At 43.6% G+C, this 23,014-nt stretch overlaps 1 protein-coding gene across 10 annotated transcripts in view; it reads left to right on the top strand.

Annotated features, from left to right (window-relative positions):
* CUX1 (cut like homeobox 1) overlaps positions 1-23,014 on the top strand; it is a 281,953-nt gene that overhangs the window by 43,590 nt on the left and 215,349 nt on the right. For all 10 annotated transcript variants that reach the window (XM_071574850.1, XM_071574851.1, XM_071574846.1 and 7 more), the window contains exon 2: positions 13,300-13,410. In XM_071574850.1, the coding sequence (XP_071430951.1) occupies positions 13,300-13,410 (111 nt within the window). The remainder of the gene's footprint in view (positions 1-13,299; positions 13,411-23,014) is intronic.

Raw genomic sequence — 23,014 nt, 5'->3', positions numbered from 1 at the left:
TCAGGCAGTTCCAGACAGTGCTGAGGTCACCTCTGAGCCTCCTCTTCTCCAGGCTGAACACCCCCAGCTCCCTCAGCCTCTCCCCACAGCACTTGTGCTTACCAACAATGCTTCCCTTGCACTGGGGCATCCAAGAGCACCTGGAAATCCCAAATGAGTCTCTTCTAACAGGAATCCCATTCCTGGGAGTGCCTGGATGGATCCCCCTGGAGTTCTCACAGCCCTGTGGGAAGAGAGGAGGTGCCACTGGGATGTGGCAATGCCAGGCAGCCAAGGGAATGGCACCAGTTCAAGGGGAAACTGCCCAGGGTTGTAACTGGCTGTGCCCTGGCACGTGAAAGCCGAGGAAGTGCCAAGTGTTGCAGCAGGAACAGCCAGGGCTGTGTTGGTGATGGCACATACTCAGCAAGGGTGGCCTGTTTGGTGTTCAACAGCAAAGCCAACCAAAGGTCTCGAGACTGAGGCAGGCAAGAAAATATACCAGGGAAGTGTCAGGGTAAAACTTGGGTTAAAGAATAAACAAACAAACAAAAACCCTTCCAACAAAACCAAACACACACATTCCCCCCCTGCAGAAGAACTTTGGAAACCAGGATCAGATTCTAAATGTCTTATCCCTGGGTGATGTGAAAGAAGTGCTTATAGGATTGTAGAAATAAGTGAAAAACAGTAGCTGAAAAAATAATCAGGGTTTAGCTGATGATTGCTGGGCTTGTTTCCCTTATTGTCCAGGGTAACATCTCTAAAGTGAGGTGAGAGCTGCATTTCAGGCTTTCTCCTCTCCCCACCCCGGTGCTGATTCTGGGCATTTTCTACCAGGTGTCCTCAGTGATCTGCTTTGGATGCAAAAATTAAACTCTCCTATTTTTCGTCTGCTGGAATCTGAAAATCCTGAGGAGTTTTCAGGCTCTCTGGGATGCTGCTGTTGAAGCAGATGTCTGCAGATGTCTTTGTGTAGAAATAAATGATTGTTTTATTTAGATTATCCCTTGTACTTATCACCCAGTCATGCTGCCAAAACCCAGCTCTGGTGCTCTGATAATTCCATGGTTTTGTGGGGATTCATATTTGTCCACTTGCTGCTTCTACAATGAGCTTGGTAGTTGCATGAAATGAGTTTTCTTTTAAATACATAGATGTTATTTAGCTACAACTTTGTTCTTCTTTGCCTAATCATGGAGGATCTAAACTGAGAAAGAAAGAACACCAGTCTCAAAGTGAAACCTCTGTTGTTTGATATGATGTGTAGCATGTTCTGTCATCTCAAAAATGGCTTTTTTGGGTCAGACTTTCACATGGTCAGACCTGGGGCTTTATCGTATTCCGTCGGTTTTCCCACCAGAATTGTTTGTTGGGGTGTGGATGGGGGTTCAGCCTCTTGGCTGCACGTAGGAAAGCTCAATTTTGGCTTCTCTTCAGGAGTATCTGGATGAAGGATGGAGATCCTGGAGGCAGAGAATGATAGGAGAGCTCAGGGATAACCCAACTGGGTTTTGTGGTCTGTTGGAAGAGCACGTGGGGATGGAGAATGGTGAGAGCAACTTCAGACTGTTCACTGCAAATCTGCACTTTGCTGCTTCAGGTTCCAAAATTCAGGGCTGGTTTGGGGGTCAAAAATGTGATTCTGATTAAATACATAACACAGATAGGAAGTTACTCATGAGGACCTGAGTTTTGTTCCTAAAGGACTTGGGTGATCCCAGAATGGTTTGGAAGGGACCTTAAATATCATCATATCATGTCCTTGGTTTCAGCCACAGCAAAAGAGAGGGGAGGTGGTTCCACTCTGTCAGAAAGTGGTGCTTTTATTTCAGTTTCCATACAGGGCAGAGATAGATGTGTGTGTTTATAAATAAGGACTGAAAATCACTGTGTGACAGAGTGCCTGGCAAAGACACAAACAACTGATTTCTTGGTAACGAGATCCCTCGTGTCCCTGGCACATCATCCCCCTCCCCAAATTGCTGGGAAGCAAAAATCACTGTATTGTACATAACTGTATTTGTAGGTTCTTTCTGTGTGTGGGGAGGGCATGAAGTAATCTGATCCATCAGCTTGTAAAAGGGAGCTAATTAACAGACAATCAGCGCTGATTGAGACAGCTGCATTCTTTACTGCGGGATTGTAAACACGGGAGTCTTCACAGAATTGGTTTTACTGCCCTAAAGTGCAAGAAATTGGAATTGTATTTGAGAGCCAAAATTAAGGACTTTTTAGTGCCAGGGTATCACGGCGAGGTTGATGGTGCTGCTGCAGCTAAACGTGTTGTTTGCATTTTAGGGTGATTTGTCACAGTGAATAATGAAGGAGTTCTATAAATCATCACTGAAGAAGGGGGTTTTTTGTGGTTAAAGTGTTTTAGTTGTCCTGTCTACCTTGTGTCCATGGAACAAGTAGACATTGGCTGGTTTGATGCTCATCCTGGGAGGCACCAACTGGTTGGAAATGCCAGATTTCATAGAATCACAGAATCATAGAATGGATTGGGTTGGAAAAGACCTCCGAGATCATCGAGTCCAACCCTTGATCCAACCCCACTGTGATCACTCTGTGCCCTGGGCTGGTGATCACAGTGGGGTTGGATCAAGACAGGGTGGATTCTCCCTCAGTGCCATATCCATTGAATCACAGAATGGATTGGGTTGGAAAAGACCTCCGAGATCATCAAGTCCAACCCTTGGTCCAACTCCAGTCCCTTTACCAGATCATGGCACTCAGTGCCACGGCCAAGCTCAGTTTAGAAACCTCCAGGGATGGGGAATCCACCCCCTCTCTGGGCAGCCCATTCCAATGCCTGAGCACTCTCTCTGCAAAGAAGTTTTTTCTGCTCTCCAACTTGAATTTCCCCTGGCAGAGCTTGAGCCCATCGTGCCCCCTTCTCCTATTGCTGAGTGCCTGGGAGAAGAGACCAACCCCCACCTGGCTTTGCAGTGTTTAAAGGCTATTTTATGTGTGCCTTTCCTAAAGCATCATTTCTACAAGGTCTTTCAGTAATTCCTGATGTATTCAGGATATTCTGCTAGAAATGTTAATTGAAAAACTGGTCAGCCCAAGATAAAAATACAGAGAATTGTCCTTGTGGTCCTGAACAGTTTGCACCATTCTGGACACGAAGTCCATTAGTTTTTGGTTCCTGTAGTCCTTGTGCTGTCAGCTCTGAGCCCCCTTGTGACTGGGATCAGCTGATTTGCTCCATGAGTCAATTCTGCTCTTTTCCTTTTCATGTCACAGAAAATGAGCTTAACTAAGTACTGCAATATGTTGTTGGGAAACACCTCGAGAAGGCAATCCTGCCTTCCTCCTCCTCTGCCTCTTGGTTTCACTTCAGTGGGAAGTGTGGTGGATATTTATTTATGCTGGACTGTAATCATCCTGATCAAATACAAAAACCTGCAAAAAGAATCTGAAAGGCTTCAAAATCTGGTCTGTTTAATTGCCCAAGGTATGCCAGGCTTGCTGTTGGCATCAAACACCAGATCCACGTTTCTCCTGGTTTGTGTCGTGCCAAACTGAGTCACTGTTTGGGATTTAGATCAGAAAGAGCCCTGAGATGCCTAAATGGGACTTCAGTAGTAGGAAAGACCTAAATAAAGAAAACATTGCTTTCTCATTTCCTATTTATATCTGTAATTTTTTAGAAAACATCCACCAATTGCATTCACAGGCAACTTCTCAACAAGCTTTATTTTTCCCATCATGGGAAACTGCCCAAACCTTCCAGCATGCCCAGAAAGTCAACAAACCCAGACCCAGGGAGGAAGCACGTTAGTCAGGAGTCAAGGACCGTCCTCTGGAAACCCTCTGCCAAATCCTCTTCCTGCTTGAAGTGTTTATCAAACAGCAATTTCATTTGCCAGTAATTTTCTTCTGATCTTGTTTTTGTTTCTACTTATTTCTTAATACAAGTTCCCCCTCCAGCTTCCTCCTGTCCCTGTCCTGTGCCCACGGAGCAGCTTCTCCACTGGGATAAAAGGCACTTAAACATCTCCCTGGAGCAGCAGGAAAAGGTTCCCTCCAAGGGGAACAGCATTTCCAATCTGTATTTTATAGGTTTTCCCCAGTGCACGTGGCTGTGGTTAAGGATTTTAAACTAACAACAAGAAATTCCAAGTTATTCCCAGCCCCATCATTCATTCATTCACCCATTATCCCATTTCTGCAATGCCCAAAAACCTGAGAAAGGAACAAAACATGAGGTGGTTAGTTCAAGTCCATGGTAAGTTTTTTCTCATCCCTCAAGGAATTTGTTGCAGTGTGGTTTCAAAAATATTTTTAGGTTGCTTTTTCAGGGTGTATTTATACTTTTGTTGGTAAATATTTTATATCCCAATGTTAGGAAACAACTTAAGTAGCTTTGAGATTGGAAATTGCATTTGGAGAGTGAAGGATTATTGAGTGGTGGCTGTGATGGACTTGGGATGGACACTGGTCATGGTTAACCTTGTTAAAAAAATCTGAAAATAAAACTAATGAGATGTGTCTTCAAAGAAAAACTGTGAATTTTTGTTGTAAAAGACATTGTAGTAGGAGTTGGGTGAAGTGAAATAAAACCTGAGCAACAAGTTTGTTTTCATTTAGGGTAAAAACAAAACAAAAAACGCTCGAGTTTATTTTTTTTTCCAACAGGAAGTTTCCAGAACTCTCACTGAAACAAGCCCCTGTGTGTGTGTATGTATATTATTGATTTATTGGTGGCAACCTGGATGGCAAGTTATAAATCCTGCTCTGTGTTCAGTGTGTGTCTTGGTCATGCTTCGTTTACCCGCGAGGCTGAGGCTGGAAAGGGGTAACTCAATACCTTAAATGATATAACAGAGCTTAGTTAAAGGCCTGAACTTTCTGTTATTTAAACCAGTCTTTTGAAACTACGTTTTCCATTGATCTGTGGGCAAAAGAATTATTTAATGTAACTCATGAATCTCATATTCCTTGGAAGCAGAAATGGGCTGAAGGCAGTGATGGTGTAATGCCCTTCACCTGAGCAGGGGCTGCTCAAACAGATGAGAGGGTGGAGCACAAAAGAGATTGTAATTAGTCATCAGTGCATTGCCTTTTGGTTTAGACATTTTGCTTCATTTAAGGGCCAAACCACTTTTAAAAATGGTCTACAGAGGATGTGTCTGGATTGACAGGAAGCTGAACAGGAGCCAACAGTGTGCCCAGGTGGCCAAGAAGGCCAATGGGATCCTGGCCTGGATCCAAACCAGCGTGGCCAGCAGGCCCAGGGCAGTGACCCTTCCCCTGGACTCTGCCTTGGGGAGGCCACACCTTGAGTGTTGTGTTCAGTTCTGGGCCCCTCAGTTGAGGAAAGAGATTGAGGGGCTGGAGCGGGGCCAGAGAAGAGCAACGAGGCTGGAGAAGGGACTGGATGTGGCACTGAGTGTCCTCTGAAACACCTCCAGGGACAGAGAATCCACCATGTCTTGATCCAACCCCACTGTGATCACCAGCCCAGGGCACAGAGTGCCCTGGGCTGGTGATCACAGTGGGGTTGGATCAAGGGTTGATGATCTCAGAGGTCTCTTCCAACCCAACTGAGAAGAGCAGAGCAATGAGGCTGGAGAAGGGACTGGAGCACAAGTGCTGTGGGGAGAGGCTGAGGGAGCTGGGGGTGTTCAGCCTGGAGAAGAGGAGGCTCAGAGGTGACCTCAGCACTGTCTGGAACTGCCTGAAGGGAAGTTCTGGCCAGGTGGGGGTTGGTCTCTTCTCCCAGGCACTCAGCAATAGGACAAGGGGGCACAATGGGCTCAAGCTCTGCCAGGGGAAATTGAAGTTGGAGATCAGAAGGAAATTCTGTGCAGAGAGAGTGCTCAGGCAATGGAATGGGCTGCCCAGAGAGGGGGTGGATTTCCCATCCCTGGAGGTTTTTCAGCTGAGCTTGGCCGTGGCACTGAGTGCCATGATCTGGTAAAGGGACTGGAGTTGGCCCAAGGGTTGGACTTGATGATCTCAGAGGTCTTTTCCAACCCAATCCATTCTATGATTTTATGATTAATTTCTCTAGAGAGTCAGCAGGTCACCCATGTGGTGTCACTGCCACCAGCAGTGGTGACCCAGCCCAGGTGCTGCTCCTTGGACCTGGGCCATGTGCAGACATCCCTCATCCTGAGTGCACCTCGGGGTGAGGGCAGGGAAACAGGGAATAAGCAATACTGGAACTTTGGAAACAAATAGGCAACCTTTGGTTATTTTTGTGAGTGAGAGGAAAGGTGTGTTCCATACAGAGCTTTGGCATTAAGGTCTTTACAGCTCTGGACAGTCTCCAGTTCTTTGCATTTGTATAAAGTTCTGGATTGGAGGTGCAGAGGAACAGACAGGCACAGTGGGGTTGGCTCTGGCACTGGCACTGTGCCCCTCTCACTGCATTTGTTGCTGGCCCCAGTGGTTGTTGGGCTGCTTTGTGCTGACAGGAGCTGCTGTAGGAAAGCCAGGATGAGCTTTCCCCTCCTCCAAGATTGTTTCATAGGCTTTGCCTACATTGGTGGCAGTGGCTGCTGTTCTTGTGAACAGACAAAGCCACAACACTCCTTTTTTTGTACATTTTCCTTCTGTTTTTAGCACCCTGTTAAGGTGTTTTATTGGTGGCTCCATCAGCACCTCTGTCCTTGCTCTCTTTGCTCTGTGCAGTGGCCACCACACACATTGACTCCCTGTCCAAAAGCATTGCACAGAGCCCCAAATTTGTTCCAGTTCAAGCTTGTTTAAAAACCTACTTGGAGTCAAATTCCTTCAGCATGCAGAAATAAAAGGTGTTTATTGAAATTTCCTAACAAATTCTGCCTGTGAGAGGTGGTTGTATCAGTTTGCCAAGTGGCAAAATGCTTCTTAAGAAACGTGTTTTAATGCTTCTGGGGGGGGTATTTTTGTATTTTCCTCTGGAAGTGTAAAGTATTCTGGTCTTATTTGTTAATCAGTGTAATTTGTGAGGCAGGGGATGGGTCTTGAGCTGTCCTTGAACTCTTGTTCTTGAGCTCATGTTGAACTCCTGGTCTTTCCTTTTGCCTTGGGTTAAAAAGGAGCTTTGCAGCGAGGCCGACACCAGCTCTGCTTGCAGAATTCCTGCCATGTTTTACCTTTCAGCTTGGAATTCCAGCTTGGTTTTGCAGTCAAAACAGATCTCACTAAAAATCCCCAGTGCCAGCTCTGTGGTCACTGCCATGGCCATGATCTGGAGCTCTGTCAGGTGAACACACCCCTGTTCTTCAGGGAACACAACAAGCTCCCAAAGAGGTTTCTCATTTCTGAAATATTTCTGAAATGCTTCAGAAATCGGGCCATGGGCTCCTGAAGAGGTGACAGCCACGGGGTTGGGAGATGGAAGGTGCATTGGCTCATGGATCAGGCAGGGAAAGGGAACATTTCCCCAAACAACCAGGCTCTGTGCCTGCAGAGTTGTGCCAGACCCTCTGTGCCAGTGCCATCCCTGCACCGGGAAATTTCCCTTTAATGGGAAATTAAAAACTGCAAAAAGCTACATTGAGAGCTTTGATAGATGTGACAAATGCAATCCTGGGAGAGGATGAAAACAGAAATGAGACTACTGAAAACTCCTTTCAGGAGCAGATTATCATGTAGGACTGGGGAACTGAGTGAAATGGTGATAAAGGGAAATACCTTAAATACACAGAAATGAGGTTTGGGGGAAGGGGTTGCTGCTGCATTTACTGGTAGAAAATTCCTGATCTACTTGAAGTTGTGATTTGTGTCTGTCCTTGTAAGAAGGAAAATGAGGTTTATGGTGAATCACGGAATCTTTAAGGTTGGGAAAGATCTCCAAGACCATTGAGTCCAACCTTTCCCCAAACACCACCTTGTCCCTCAGCCCAGAGCACTGAGTGCCATGTCCAGTCCTTCCTTGGACATCTCCAGGGTCAGGGACTCCAAACCTCCCTGGGCAGCCCCTTCCAAAGCCTGACCACCCTTCCAGTGAAGAAATTCTCCCTGATTTCCTGTTCACCTCTGCAGCCACATGTAAAGCTTTAGAAGGCAAATTCCTGCAGGAATTTTGCCCTGACCAGAAGCCTCCAGGAAAGAGTCAACTTTGTCTTAGAGTTGTGCTACATGTTTGTGGCTCCAGTGAGAGAACTTTGTGGTAAACACAGCAGGGATTAAACATTTTAATATGGCAGAATTACAAAACTTGGGATGGAGTTACCTCACTTACAGGTGATTATTACAGGTTTCTGGAAGTATTTTCATGTGAAACAGGGGAATGCTGGTTCTAGGCAGAGACTGAGGACTAGTTATGGTTATGGGGGGAATGGGAATGCTGAAGTGTGTTGGGAAATGCCCCTGTCAGTGGCCAGTAACTGTTAGGAGTGGGTGGGGGAACAGACTCCATAAATATCCCAGCAAACCCAATTTCTTTTTAGGATTGTTTTCCCAAGTGAGGAGTTTTTGGGGCTCAACTTGGAGAGCTGCCAACCAGCCACTCTCAGGTATTGGGCATGGAAGGACTGGCTTAAAGCTTCCTGTTGTGGAAAGGGGAGGAAAAAAGGGGTGGAGTGCTCAGGCATTGGAATGGGCTGCCCAGAGAGGGGGTGGATTCCCCATCCCTGGAGGGTTTTCAGCTGAGCTTGGCCGTGGCACTGAGTGCCATGATCTGGTAAAGGGACTGGAGTTGGACCAAGGGTTGGACTTGATGATCTCGGAGGTCTTTTCCAACCCAATCCATTCTGTGATTCTGTGACTTGCTGTGCTCAGCTGGTCAGTGGTGCAGAGCTGCTGGCTGGGTGATTATCAGGGAATGCATCTGGTAGAGAAAGAGGGATCAGCCATGAAAGAAAACAACCTTGAAACCTGCCTGGAGTTTCATAATTACTCAGGGTCAGCCTAACTGCAGGTTGGTGCTGGAAAGGGGCATTCCACCAGCCCCCTCCCTCCAGCTGTTGTTTTCCCACCTCCCTGTTGGGATGGGACAACTGCTGGTGGGCTCAGGTGGGGCTGATTCAGTGCAGCAGGAACAGGAGGGGAGGGATGGGGTGGGTGTTCCTGGCAGGCTCGTGCTCTGCTGGATCCCATGAAGCCACCCCATCCCTGGGGAGTGAACAGGGAGGCTCCTGGGGACCCTCACAGAGGCTGAAGTACTTCTGCTAAAAGAAGACAAACTCACTTCAAGGTGATTGTTGTTACAGTGAATAGTGGATTGACCCTCCTAGTTTGAGGTTTTTATTTCTATACTGCTTGAAAGGAAGCTTTTAATGTTTGTTTTCTGGGGATTGCTTCTAATGACTCCCACACTGAGGAGCAGGAGACTTTCTTGTCTGCTCTCCTGCCACTGCCTCCCTCCCACCCCCAGTGAATTTGCTGCAATGGGTCAAAGCAGAAACCCTGGAGAGAGTCCTTTAGTTCTCTGTGAACTGGCTCTGCCCTGGATCGATGGCACTTTGGGGCAGGGGAGGGATAATGGCCTTGCTTGTTCTCTCTCAAAATGTGCTCCAAGCAGTGACTTTCTGCAGGGGCCATTGAACTGGGGCTATTTTGGGCCAGAAAGTTGATCAGCCCCTGTGGAATGAGTGGAACTGAAGCTTTGAATCCCTTCCATAGCCAGGTCACTGTGCAACACCTCTGAGCCCTGGGTTCTCTTTGCTTTTCACTGCAATCTCTTTGATTTTAAAGGTGTGGAGAACGATACTGAGCCATGGGCTCCTATTTTATTACACTCCAAAGGACTCTCCAACACACTTCTCTCTGTACAGAATTCCATCTCCCTCCCCTTGGAGTGGTTGCAAGGCTTGGGAAGCCTGTACAGCTCTGAGTGTCACACAGTGCCCAGGTTTGAAATGCCAAAGTTCCTTCTGCTTGCTCCTTAAGAAGTGCTTGCTTGCAGAAATAATGCATTGGCCACTTTCAGTTTGTGCAAAAAATGGGCTATCTGCTGAGATTAAGTCAGAAAAGTATGAAAACTCTGCTGTGAATGTTTGTGGTGTGTAATCCTGTGTCTGTTGTCAGGCTTAAATAAAGGAAATGTGCATTGTATGTGGTTCAATTGGAGTAAGGAGGAAAAGATTAGTGATTTTCCAAATACTTTTGATTTGAGGCTTATGAACTGTGACAGAGGTGGAAGATTTAATATCTTATTTTGTGTCAGACCAGGTGTACAGGGTTGGGTTTCTGCTGTTGCTCAGCCTGGATTGTGTCTTACACCGTGGGTTGCTCTTCAGTGCTTGGTGAGACCCTGAGCTCGTGGGGCTCAACCCCCAGTGCCAGCCAGGACAGGGAGTCTGTGCTGGCAGGTCTGAGCCTGGAGTGGCACACAAGGAAAGGGTTTGTGGTGAGGAATTATCACACCTGTCCCAGAAGGAGTTCTGAAAGTTAATGGGAAAGCATCCACAGTAAGTGCACCGTGACACTGGTATCAATCAAGCACTGAGGATGGAAAAGTTATTTTTCATTTGCTGCCTGGCTCTTCTCTTCACTGTAGCACCGAATATAAAATATTATTTATTTTTTAACCCATTCTCTTTCATTCCTGTCTCTAAACTGGGAAACACAGGCCTTGGAAAGGCCCTTTGCCATTGGTGGGGTTGGTTGCCAGCACTTGGTATCGTGAACCAAAGCATTTGGTTCTTTGCTCTGCTGCAATTCCCTCTCACTGCCTGACTTGTGTTTTCTTTGCTTGCCTTTAAATGTGTGCTTCCTTTTTAAATATAGTTTTCCAAGTTTCTGGCCCTACCAGATTGTTTATATTTTTTAAAAGCCTTCTGCTTAGCCGTTATATTGCTCTTTATAGTTCTGCTTAACCACATTGGTTTCTGTTGCTCTTTTTTCTTGCATAAACTTAGCTGGGATGAATTTCAAATGTGGTTTCTCCAACTGTTAAGTATTTCCCACTTTTCTGCAATAGATTTCACATATGTTACAGAATTCCAGACCAAGGTCTGGTGGACATATTGCCCTGTTTCTTTACTCCCAGTCAGATATAGAAGGTTTTGGAAGCATTTCAGTGATGATATTTAGGTCACTGGCTCCAGCATTGCTGCCTGGCTTCAAATCCACTTGTCATATTGAGCTTGTTTCCAAGGATTAAGATAACTATGGTCTATATATTTATTAGGGGGGAAAAAAATCTGAATTTTATGCTGATAAAGGGGGGAAAAAAAGTATTGGTCCTTTTGAGTTGGAAACTACAGAAGGTTTTTCATTTTCCCTCCAGAGGTAGAACTGTGGGGTCACATAAAATAGACATTTGCCCATCCAGTCATTTAAAGTTACAGGATATACCCATAAAATACATACCTAAAATTTGGAATTAGGTTTTTTCAGAGTATTCAGAAACCAGTATCTGTATCTGGTATCAGTCACCTCTGTGGGATCTGGTGTTGGACCTGACAGGAGGCCCCACGTTTGGGGCTTTGGTCCATTACAGGGAGTGAGTTCCAAGCAAAGGCCAGAGGTGTGGTGGGGTTTGTGGTGCAGAATATTGGGGTTTCTGCAGGAAGGTTGAAGGCATTTTGGCAGAGGGATGAGCTGCAGATAATCTTGTTTTAGCACATTGTTCTCACTTTTCGTGGACTTCTTTCTCAGAGCCAAGTTTGTCTCCTTTGGAGTTAATAAAGGGAAAAAAACCCCAGTGAAAAATTCCTTTTATAAATTGTGGTTCTCCAGGTGAACTGGACAATGTTGTGCAGAGCTGAGTGGAGGGTTTGGCTCTGTTTTTATGGGGAAATACTGCAAAAGAGGCACAGAGGATGGAATAGTGTTGGTTTGTGTGCTGAGAAGTGGCCCTGGTGGAAACTCCTGGCAGATAATCTGGCATTGATCAGGTGCTTAAAAAAAATACATATTCTATTGGAGAGGAAATGGAGATCCCTTGAATCATTTCAGAGGAATAAATTCCAATAGTAGGAAAAGGTAATTTTGTATTGAAAAAAGGAAAAACTGAAATGGAAAAGAGCACTGCAGTGACAGTGTGGAAATATATATATTTTTATCTGTTTGTTTATTTATTTATTTATTTATATTTTTAATATATTTTTGTGTATATATGTTTTTGTGTATATAAATATATATATATATATATAAAGATATCTATATAAATATAAGTATAGAGCACTGCAGTGACAGTATGGAAATTTATTTATTTATTTATTTATTAAATTTATTTATTTATATTATTTATTTATTTAGATTTATATTTATATATATATATGTTTTTGTGTATATAAATATATATAAAGATATCTCTATAAATATAAGTATAGAGCACTGCTGTGACAGTATGGAAATATATATGTGTGTGTATGTACATATATATAAAAATATATATTAAAAATATATAAATAAAATTATATAATAGATAAATATAATTATATATAAAATATATAAATATAAACATATAAAATACATAAATATAAATAAAAACATATAATATATATAATAAATATATATGAATATATAAATAAAATTATATAATATATAAATAAGAATATATATAATATATAAATATAAACATAAAATATATAAATATAAATATATATAAAATACATAAATATAAATATAAACATATAGTATATATAATATATAAATATATATGAATATATAAATAAAATTTTATAATATATAAATAAGAATATATATAATATATTTAAATATAAACATATATAAAAATATAAAAATATAAACACATAAATATGTAAATATATATGAATATATAAATAAAATTATATAGTATATAAATATGAATATATATAGAATATATAAATATATATAAATATATAAATATAAATATATATATATATATATATATGTGTGTGTGTGTGCGTCAATTAAGAGTGACATATATATATATATATGTCAATTAAGAGTGACTGAAGCATAACCAGTTTAGGCTCAAGTGTAAGTTTAACCACTACTGGAGTTAATAATATTTTCTTTTCATAGAATAACTCAAAAAGGGGAAACCCAATATCTTTAGAAATCAGGCAGGTGAAAATAAACCTGGATTGAATATGTCCATGATCTGTAACCCTCACTGGATTTGGGAATTGTTGTTAGGTGTGTTTTGCCACTGCTGCTGTGCTGGGGGGAAGCCATGGATGCTTTTGTGGAAAATGGTGATATTTTGGTTGTAGGATGGAATCAAAAAGGTTCTGGAGCTTCATTTGATGTCATTTGGGAGGTCCCATTTCTGGCACTTCAGGGCTTCGTTGTGTCCTGCTCCGTGTTCCGTCCATCTCCACGTTCCCCATGGCCCAGTGTGTGTGTGAGGGGGTTTATCTCTGTCACAAACACAGCTCTGACTGTATTTTCTCTCTCTTTTTTTTTTTTTTTTTGCTGTTTCTGTGCTGTTTTCCTCAGAGAGAGCTCGATACCACAGCAACAATATTGGCGAACCGACAAGATGAGAGTGAGCAGTCCCGGAAAAAACTCATTGAGCAAAGTCGTGAGTTCAAGAAAAACACTCCCGAGGTAAGAGAGGAGCTGCTCCATCTCCAGCACTGCTGTGTGGGCTCAGGCCTGGGGAAGGGATGATTTATTTCTTAATGCTTTATTTCTATGAGTTTCTTCCATGTGTTTTCAACTCCACCACCTTAACTAAGCCTGTTTGTCTCTGGTGGCTTTTGCATTCTGGAAATAATGAAATATGGACTGATGTGTTTAGAGGAACACTGGCCTTGCTCTGGATTTTATAATAATGTAAAACCTGGAGAACTGCAGAAAAAGTTCTTTGCTAATCCAAACTCTGAGCACTGGGATGTAGCAAGTGACGTTTCACTGCCTGAGTAAATCTGTATCAAGGGCGTAACTTCCACGATGCTCCTTTTTCCGTCAAAAATCAAATGTTGATTTCACTGGAAATGCAACAAGGTCAGTGCTGAGCCAGACTCCTCTCAGAGGATGCACACAGAGCACAGCAGGTGTGGTGGGCAAGGTGTGGAAGGTGGAAAAGGGATCTGGATAGACTTGAGGGATGGGCTGATTCCAATGGGATGAAGTTCAACAAGGTCAAGTGCAGGTCCTGCCCTTTGGCCACCCCAAACCACTGCAGTGCTCCAGGCTGGGCACAGAGTGGCTGGAGAGCAGCCAGGCAGAGGGACCTGGGGAGACTGAGGGACAGGAAGCTCAACAGGAGCCACCAGTGTGCCCAGGTGGCCAAGAAGGCCAAGGGGATCCTGGCCTGGATCCAAACTAGTGTGGCCAGCAGGGCCAGGGCAGTGACCCTTCCCCTGGACTCTGCATTGGGGAGGCCACACCTTGAGTGTTGTGTTCAGTTCTGGGCCCCTCAGTTGAGGAAAGAGATTGAGGGGCTGGAGCGGGGCCAGAGAAGAGCAACGAGGCTGGAGAAGGGACTGGATGTGGCACTGAGTGTCCTCTGAAACACCTCCAGGGATGGAGAATCCACCATGTCTTGATCCAACCCTACTGTGATCACCAGCCCAGGGCACTCAGTGCCCTGGGCTGGTGATCACAGTGGGGTTGGATCAAGGGTTGATGATCTCAGAGGTCTCTTCCAACCCAACTGAGAAGAGAAGAGCAATGAGGCTGGAGAAGGGACTGGAGCACAAGTGCTGTGGGGAGAGGCTGAGGGAGCTGGGGGTGTTCAGGCTGGAGAAGAGGAGGCTCAGAGGTGACCTCAGCACTGTCTGGAAGTGCCTGAAGGGAAGTTCTGGCCAGGTGGGGGTTGGTCTCTTCTCCCAGGCACTCAGCAACAGGACAAGGGGCACGATGGGCTCAAGCTCTGCCAGGGGAAATTGAAGTTGGAGAGCAGAAAAAAATTCTTTGCAGAGAGAGTGCTCAGGGATTGGAATGGGCTGCCCAGAGAGGGGGTGGATTCCCCATCCCTGGAGGTTTTTCAGCTGAGCTTGGCCGTGGCACTGAGTGCCATGATCTGGTAAAGGGACTGGAGTTGGACCAAGGGTTGGACTTGATGATCTCAGAGGTCTTTTCCAACCCAATCCATACTATGATTCTATGAAAGGTGCAGGGACTGGTGCTGGGGGAGCCTGGGAGAGGTGAACGTTGTTTGGGGGGAGCTGGGAGGGTTTAAACTCTTGCACCCCATGCAGGGTGTGTGTATTTGCACACCTGAGCACAGTGACACCAAAATCCAGCTCCTCTCCTTTGGCTGCCCCCTGAATGTGTAACAATGTGCAGGCCTGGCTGGATGCTCTGTTTGTTTGGTGGGGTTTGGGTTTATTTCCCTGCTCATTGCCAGCAATCTGTTCATCCAGGACTGTTGGAGGGTTTCAAAGCCAATTCCAGAGAACTGAGATGCCAGTCCTGCTTCCTTCCAAGTGTCTCCCTGGGAGGGAAGCAGCAAGGAGCTTTATTTTTATTTTTATTTATTTTAATTGCTGCTTCTCCAGGAGGAAATGCTGCTTTGCATCCTGTTGGTGCAGAGGGAGAGATGCTGACCCAGAGAGGGCAAAGGGAGTGGCAGAACAGGAGCAGCTTCTGGGGAAGGGACAGTGTTTAACTGATGCCCTGAGGAGGTTTTGTGGGGCAGAAATCAGTTCTCTTTGATGAAGGGAAAAATTGGGGATTGCAGCTTTGAAGGAACAGAACTTTTAAAAGGGAGCAAGAGAATTTGAAGGGTGAATTCAGATTGATTCCCTTTCAGGAGAGGGACAAGTACTGGGAAGAGGAGAAGGAAGGAGAGAAGTGAGAGAATGTGGAGGGTGTAGGAAATGGTACAAAATCCAGAAAATAAGTAGAGTTTTGGGGCCTCATTTTCACCTGTTTGCTGGAAGCTTAAGATCACTCTACAGCCCTTGAGTTTCCTGCTGCCTTCCTATTTTTTATTCTGTAAGGACAGTGCCAGTTGTGTGGGATGTGGCTGGAGCTCCCAGCTCCTGGTTGAGAGCAGGTTCCACATGGATTTCAGGATGGTTTCTTCAAGCCAGTTTTATTTTCCTGGAGCAGAAGGTTCTGTGGAGAGAGACAAACAAGAAACCCCAACCAACACTGCCCTTTTTATGTGCATTGGGAGAGCACTTGGTAACTCAGTGGGAGGGGAATGTCCAGAGGCAAATTATTCCTCTGGGTAGTTTAAGAGATATAGTGGGAAATGAAATGCAATTACTTCTTTCCAGTAAGGAGAATAGGGAAGTTAATCATTTTGGTGGGAAGGTGTTAAATATTATTTTACAAAATATGATTCTGTAGCCCCTGTTCTCTTCCAAAATATTATATGGAAGGAGTTTTATTCATTCAGGGCTACATTCAAAACAACAGATCTGAATATCCCCAGTGCTTGGGGAAATTTGGATCTCTGCTGGATTCTACACCCTCATCTTTTGTCCTGGGACTCCTGTGAAACCACATTCCTTTATCCTTGCATGGATTTTAGGTTCTTTCTCTCTCTGCCTTCTCTGCTGTGATGCTCTTTCTGCACTTTGTTTCTGAGCAGCAGCACAGCCCAACTCCTGTTCTGCTTTCTCTGGCAGAACCAAAAAATGAGAATGGGATCAAAGAGGAGTATCTGAACTGCAGTAATAGGGAATTGTAGCAAAGGTTGGAGGGAATTTTTGCTCCCAGGGGCACCTCTGCTGTGCAGGTCTCAGTGTGGGGAATGTGAGTGCCCAGAAATTCTGTTCCAAAACTGCCACTTTGGACACCTCCCCAGTGAGGAGAAACATCCTTGAGGTGGACAGAGAATGTACAGGGAGCCACTGGCATTTCCCAACTGATACATTTATGTTCCTAAAACATCCACTGTGCTCTTTTTCATAACAAAAGAGTTCTGTAGGAGAAAACCAGCTCGCCTGTGGAATGTCCTGCAGATTGATAAATAACTCAGTGTACAGCTCATTTAAATTTCCATGATGAAGTAACAACTTTCTTGGTATTAAACAAAAAAAAAAAAAAGAAAAAAAAAGAAGCAACTCCACAAAGATGGAATTGTTAAATGTAACAATCTGTTTCAGAATTCTTCTTTCCATTTTCTGTTTCCCTCTGCCTGCATCCCTGTCAGTGCAGGCCTGGCTTACCCTGTGCCAGCATCTTTTCCTCTGCTGTTGCCAATCTCACCATAAATCAGATCAGTGTCCATTGCCTTGACTTTCCTACCCATTTGCTGCCTGGGATCTCCTCTGGACTCTCCATAATGTCTGCTTGGAAGTTCTCTCCTGTATAGCAGAAAAGAGGTAGAAAAATTCCTGATGAGGTTGAGGAAACTTCTGTTTCTTTTTACTTTAAATCTTGTGACGGATCTAATTGGGTCATTTCTGCCTTCCTTGCAAATTCTCAGATTGCTGCAAAGGCAATCCAATGTTTTCATGTTTAGAGGAATGTCTCCAGGGCTTTTGGTATTTAAAAATGTTAAAATACTATTTCTGTCTTGGCATAGTGGGAGATGACTCTGGGAAGAAGCATCTCATGTTTGGGAACCTTTGTGTGAATAGTAAATTCAGTTGTTTGGGACATGCAACAGCTTTTGGGAAAGGTTCTTAACCTGTTCTTGCAAAAATCCTTTTTGCCTCCTCACACCTCTCAGGGGGTCACGTCAGAACCTGCTTCTCATCCCTGTTTTGGGGTATTTTCAGTCTCAGTTTGTTCCCCCCTGTGCAGCTACAATGGGAGGCTGAGGCTGGGCAGGAGAGTGTTTGAAACATCAATTTTCAATGACTGTTCCTTGGAAGGCATCTCAGAATTCATCATGTGAATTGCCAGCCTGCATCACAGAATTGTCTTCTCACAGTGACAACTCCTCAACTGCTGTGACCAACTGGGATATTTTGGGAGTATTTGAACCTCTGTGAAATTCTTGGTTTAATGAATCCTGTCCTCATATGCCAATTCTGGTGGGAATAAGTGTGTGTTTGAATAACTACCTTTGAGAGCTGTTTTTTCAGTCTCTAAATAACTTCTGATAAACAGGTTAAGAATGTTTGGCACAAAGTGTGGATGGTTCCCTGTGCTGATAACTTTGCCTTTGTTTCTCTCCAAATTCTTAGTTCAGTAACTACTTTTTGCTCAATTTTTCTGTTTTCAAACATTGAAAGACTTATCTAATACTTCCACTTTTAATCCTGTTTAAGCCCTGACTCTGCATTGCTTTCCTCTGGGATTTGGGCCAGGTTTTGTTGAGCTCAGGGTTTATTTCCAGGCTCACCTGGACCTGAACTGAGCATAAGATAAAAAATTGTCCTGGGCCAGGTGCTTTTGGGCAATAAAATGAGCTGCTGGTTTGCTAATTTGAGAGCATGAGCTCTAAAACTCCAGGCAGATGTGAGGAACATGCAGAGAGCCCAGATGTGGAGCAGGAGCTTCCCCTTCTGTGCTCCCTGGGGTTTATCCTGGGGGAGGATTCCTCTCTGTTGGTGCCCTTTGTGGTTTCTGGGTTGTAAATGTACCTCACTGGTGAAATTGGGACCTTTAAATGCCCAAATCAACATCTGGATTCTCTAAAGGAGATGAAAGATTGGCTGGGCAGAGTTCTGGAAAGACATGGGAGAACCTGCAGGAACACCCAGAGAGAACAGAAGTGTGTGCTCAAATAAAGAGCTTTAAAATGCTCTGGAAAATGGAATATTGGAAGGTGCTAGAAAACAAAATAATGTCTTAACAGTGGCTGGGTGGAGGGGCAGCTGCAGCCCCTGAGCTCTTGGGTGAGCTCAAATAAATGGCATTTACCTGAGACATCAAACCTGGGTTCCATCAGTGCCCCAACTGCTCCACCATCCCCATCCTGCTCTGCCCCAAAGACAGACAGAGATGCCTCTAAAATCTTTTGTTACCAAAGGAATAGTTTTATTCATGATGTTGTGTGTCAGGGTGAGGCACATGTGTAAGATCCATGGGCTTTTTTAAAAAGAAATAAAAAATTAATGGTAATTGTAAGTCATAAAGAAGTAAAAAAACCCAAGACAGTTATTAAGGAAAGGCTCAATATCTTAAAAGGTAAAATTCTTAAATTCTTTGTCTCTAATATTTCTGGAGTCTTCTATTGAATTATCCAGTCTCTGCAGTAAAAGGTAATCAAATGAAGGGTAAAAATAATAAATATTAATTCTGCTGCTGGAATTAGTTCTCGAAATGAGAGGAGGATCTTCCCAGTTGTGGGCAGTGAATTGTGTTGGGTCTTTGCAGAGGCAACTTTGGTCTCATCTGTGTGACAAAGTGAAAATAATAACAAAACCCTCTGCAAACACATGGTCTGCCTGAAGGTAATTGATGTTCTCTGTGTACAGAGGGGTGAATATTGATTTGCTGCCCTCTACAGCTGGGTTGTTCCACTCCTTTTATTGTTTTATTTTTTCCTTTGTTTTTCTTTTTTTCCCCCCTTTTCCTATTTTTTTCTCTTTTCCCTTTTCTTCCCTCTTTTCTCCTTCTTTTCCCCTCCCTTAGATGAATCTCTCTCCTTTAGGGTAATGATATTTAGGTGCCATGTTTTCATTCTGAAGAGGTTTCTTTCCCAGGGAAATGCTGTGTGTGACAATTTGTACTCCAAGAGCTTGGTATTCAAAACCTAAATGGAGAAATATATTCATATTATGTGACTTTTTCAGAAAAGCAATAAAATCAAATGGCTTTTAATGAGATCCAAACAGCAGTTTTGAGGAGTCAGAGGGGTTAAATCAGCTCTAACCTTATCCTGGACAGCCCTTATGGGTTCTCCATAATTGTGTTGTCATTATTTAATATATATTTAACTTTAGCATATTCTAATTGTTAACAGGAAACCCATCAGTGTTTTTAAGGTATTTTTCTATTTTATATTCTCTTATTGGAAGTCAGAGAACATTAAAACAATTATAATTCACAGCAATATTTTTCTGGGATTCTCCTAAAACTGACCTGCACTGACCATTCCCATCACGGGAAATCACCAGATTTTTTGGGTTGTCATTTATTTGGGGCTTGAGATGGTTTTTTACCCAAAGAAGGCCATACTTTGGGGATTGGTTCTGTGTAGGATTTCCTGGATAACAGCTCTGAAATCCAGGGAAATAATTCCCTTGACCTGCACAAGTTATGATGGTGTGTTGTGTGTTGCAAGGCAAAGAAATTTAATTTCAAGCATTTTTTCTGAAACCACACGATCTAAACACTTTGAATTACTGTTTCTATCCCCCATTTGCTCCCAAAATATCCCTCAATCAATTTTCAACAACACATTTAACCTGAAAAGTCTTTTTGTAAATCTGAAAACACCCAGGCAATTACTTTATTCAAGAGTTCCAAAAATATTGAAGTGAGAGAAACATCTGATTCAACTGAGCACATTGGAGGAGTGGAAGAAATTAATTGCTCTGAAGTTACCTGCTCTCAGTAATTTAGATTTATTTCATTGAAGCTTTTTTCTGGTTAAGCACCCTTGGCAGTTGAAGGATGCACTTTGCTTCCAACAGCACCAGTTGCAGGGATTGGATTTCAGGAATGCCAAAAGTGCTGCAGAGAAGGAGAAAAAAAAGGGGCTAGTTGGGGTATTCCAGTGGTTTCCAAAGGGGCACAATTGGGAGCAAATATTTCCAGGTTAATCTCTTGTTAAGCCTGGGATGCTGCAGTGAATTTCTGCTGGCACTGGCACTGGAACAAGGCAAGGAAAACAGTTTGTTTTCCCCCCAGTTGTACCTTGTGCCTGAGCCTTGCAGGGCTGACCCACTTGGAAAGGGGCCAGAGAGGGCAGGGAAGGTTGGGGTGAGCACTGAAAGAGGAGCAGCTTTCCAAGGGCAGAATTCCAGGGGAAAAAAAAAATCTCACAGGATGTTTGTCATCCTCCTGCAGAATGAGAATAGAACTCTGCATTAAGGTCTGACGTGATTAACTGAATGCACTGACTGCTTTTTAAGGGAGAATATTATCATTTATTGAGCTAAATGATAAAGGTGGCCAAGAAGGCCAATGGGATCCTGGCCTGGATCCGAACCAGCGTGGCCAGCAGGCCCAGGGCAGTGACCCTTCCCCTGGACTCTGCCTTGGGGAGGCCACACCTTGAGTGTTGTGTTCAGTTCTGGGCCTCTCAGTTGAGGAAAGAGATTGAGGGGCTGGAGCGGGGCCAGAGAAGAGCAACGAGGCTGGAGAAGGGACTGGATGTGCCACTGAGTGTCCTCTGAAACACCTCCAGGGACAGAGAATCCACCATGTCTTGATCCAACCCTACTGTGATCACCAGCCCAGGGCACAGAGTGCCCTGGGCTGGTGATCACAGTGGGGTTGGATCAAGGGTTGATGATCTCAGAGGTCTCTTCCAACCCAACTGAGAAGAGCAACAAGGCTGGAGAAGGGACTGGAGCACAAGTGCTGTGGGGAGAGGCTGAGGGAGCTGGGGGTGTTCAGGCTGGAGAAGAGGAGGCTCAGAGGTGACCTCAGCACTGTCTGGAAGTGCCTGAAGGGAAGTTCTGGCCAGGTGGGGGTTGGTCTCTTCTCCCAGGCACTCAGCAACAGGACAAGGGGGCACGATGGGCTCAAGCTCTGCCAGGGGAAATTGAAGTTGGAGAGCAGAAAAAACTTCTTTGCAGAGAGAGTGCTCAGGGATTGGAATGGGCTGCCCAGAGAGGGGGTGGATTCCCCATCCCTGGAGGTTTTTCAGCTGAGCTTGGCCGTGGCACTGAGTGCCATGATCTGGTAAAGGGACTGGAGTTGGACCAAGGGTTGGACTTGCTGATCTCTGAGGTCTTTTCCAACCCAATCCATTCTCTGACTCTGTGATTCTAAAATAGCTGAGACTCTTCTCCCTTTTCCCTTCTTCAACAATTACCAGCCATTCTCATGTCCTTTGTTAAATCACTTCCAAAGGTAAGTGGAAAACTTTGAGTTTGTATCTAAAACTCTCAAAGCAAGGCTGAAGTTCAGTGCCTGAATTTTCTCTGAGCCATTTGAACAACAGTTTGACTTATTTTCAAGACTCACCTTACAAAAACACCAGGCAAACAAAATTCCTGACCAAAGAGAGGAACAATTAAACACCTTCCAATTAGTGTTTTTCCTTTCTGCTTTGTGAGCAAATGTTCTGTAACCCCCTCTGTAATTTAATGTCCTGGACCTCCTCAGAGAAATTCAGGTGTCATTAAGAACGTGTTGTTGCCATTATTTTATTGTCATGAAAAACTCTTTAAGAGCAGTTGCCAGTTCTGAGAGGGATTCTTGTCGTGGCTCTGACAGGGGATAAGTGAATAGTTGGATCTGCTTGAAAGAAGAGCAGAAACTATTAATATGTTGAGTAAAATTACTCACAGACCAAGTGCCTGGGTTGTAAATGATAGTTGGAAGCTTTTATATTAAAAAAACCCACTCAAACACCCCAACTTTCTCTGTTCTGGGCAGCTTTGATGAAATCTTGGGAGAAATGTTTGTAAAAATGCTCTTAAAAGCTGTTTTCTTCCAGGAATTTTTAGTGTGTTTTACTTGCTTAAAACAAAACAAAAAAAATGCTTCCTGGTAACGATTTTAAAGTAAATGAAATGACAGCTGAGAATTCGAGCAGTTGAGAGTCATTTTTATTTTGGAATTCTTGTTGCATTAACACATCTGCAGTGTTGATGAATATATGGAAAAATGAAATTGTGCTTCTCTCCTGCCGTGTCTCCAGCGTGACAATAAATCACCTTTTTTTTCCTTTTAAAACGTCTGGCTTTGTAATTTATGTTTGCACAACCCATTACTAAATTCATAGGAGGTGTTTTAGTTGGCAGGCACAATTCCAGGATTCAGTGGACCTATTTTAATACTGAGCTTTTGTTGCTGTTCATAATTAGGTGTAGAAATATATGTATTTTCTTAATTATAAAAAACTAGCTTGCTTGAGCTTTGGATCTCCTCTTACTTCCTCCACACAAATAGTGCTTTGAAGCTTTGAAAGAATTAGTGCCTTTCAGACTTGAGGAAAAAAAAAAAAAAAAGAAATGGATTTACCAGGTTGAGGTTTTTTGGTGGTTGGTTTTTTTTTTTCCCATTCTTGAAAAAACCAAACACCAAAAAAAAAAAATAAAGGACAAAAAGCAAAGTTGTGATGGGAATTTTTGAAAATTCTTTTTTATTTTATAGTCCAGTTGTAAATATTTAGGGCAGCATCCAGACAGTATGCAAATAAAAGAAGTTTTATTAATAACCATTATCTGGCCCCTGGTAA

This window comes from Pithys albifrons, chromosome 21 (genome assembly GCF_047495875.1).
Source record: "Pithys albifrons albifrons isolate INPA30051 chromosome 21, PitAlb_v1, whole genome shotgun sequence".
In the NCBI taxonomy this organism is placed as follows: Eukaryota; Metazoa; Chordata; class Aves; order Passeriformes; family Thamnophilidae; genus Pithys; species Pithys albifrons.
Note: the sequence above shows the minus strand (reverse complement) of the source record. Positions and strands in the feature narration are given on the sequence as shown.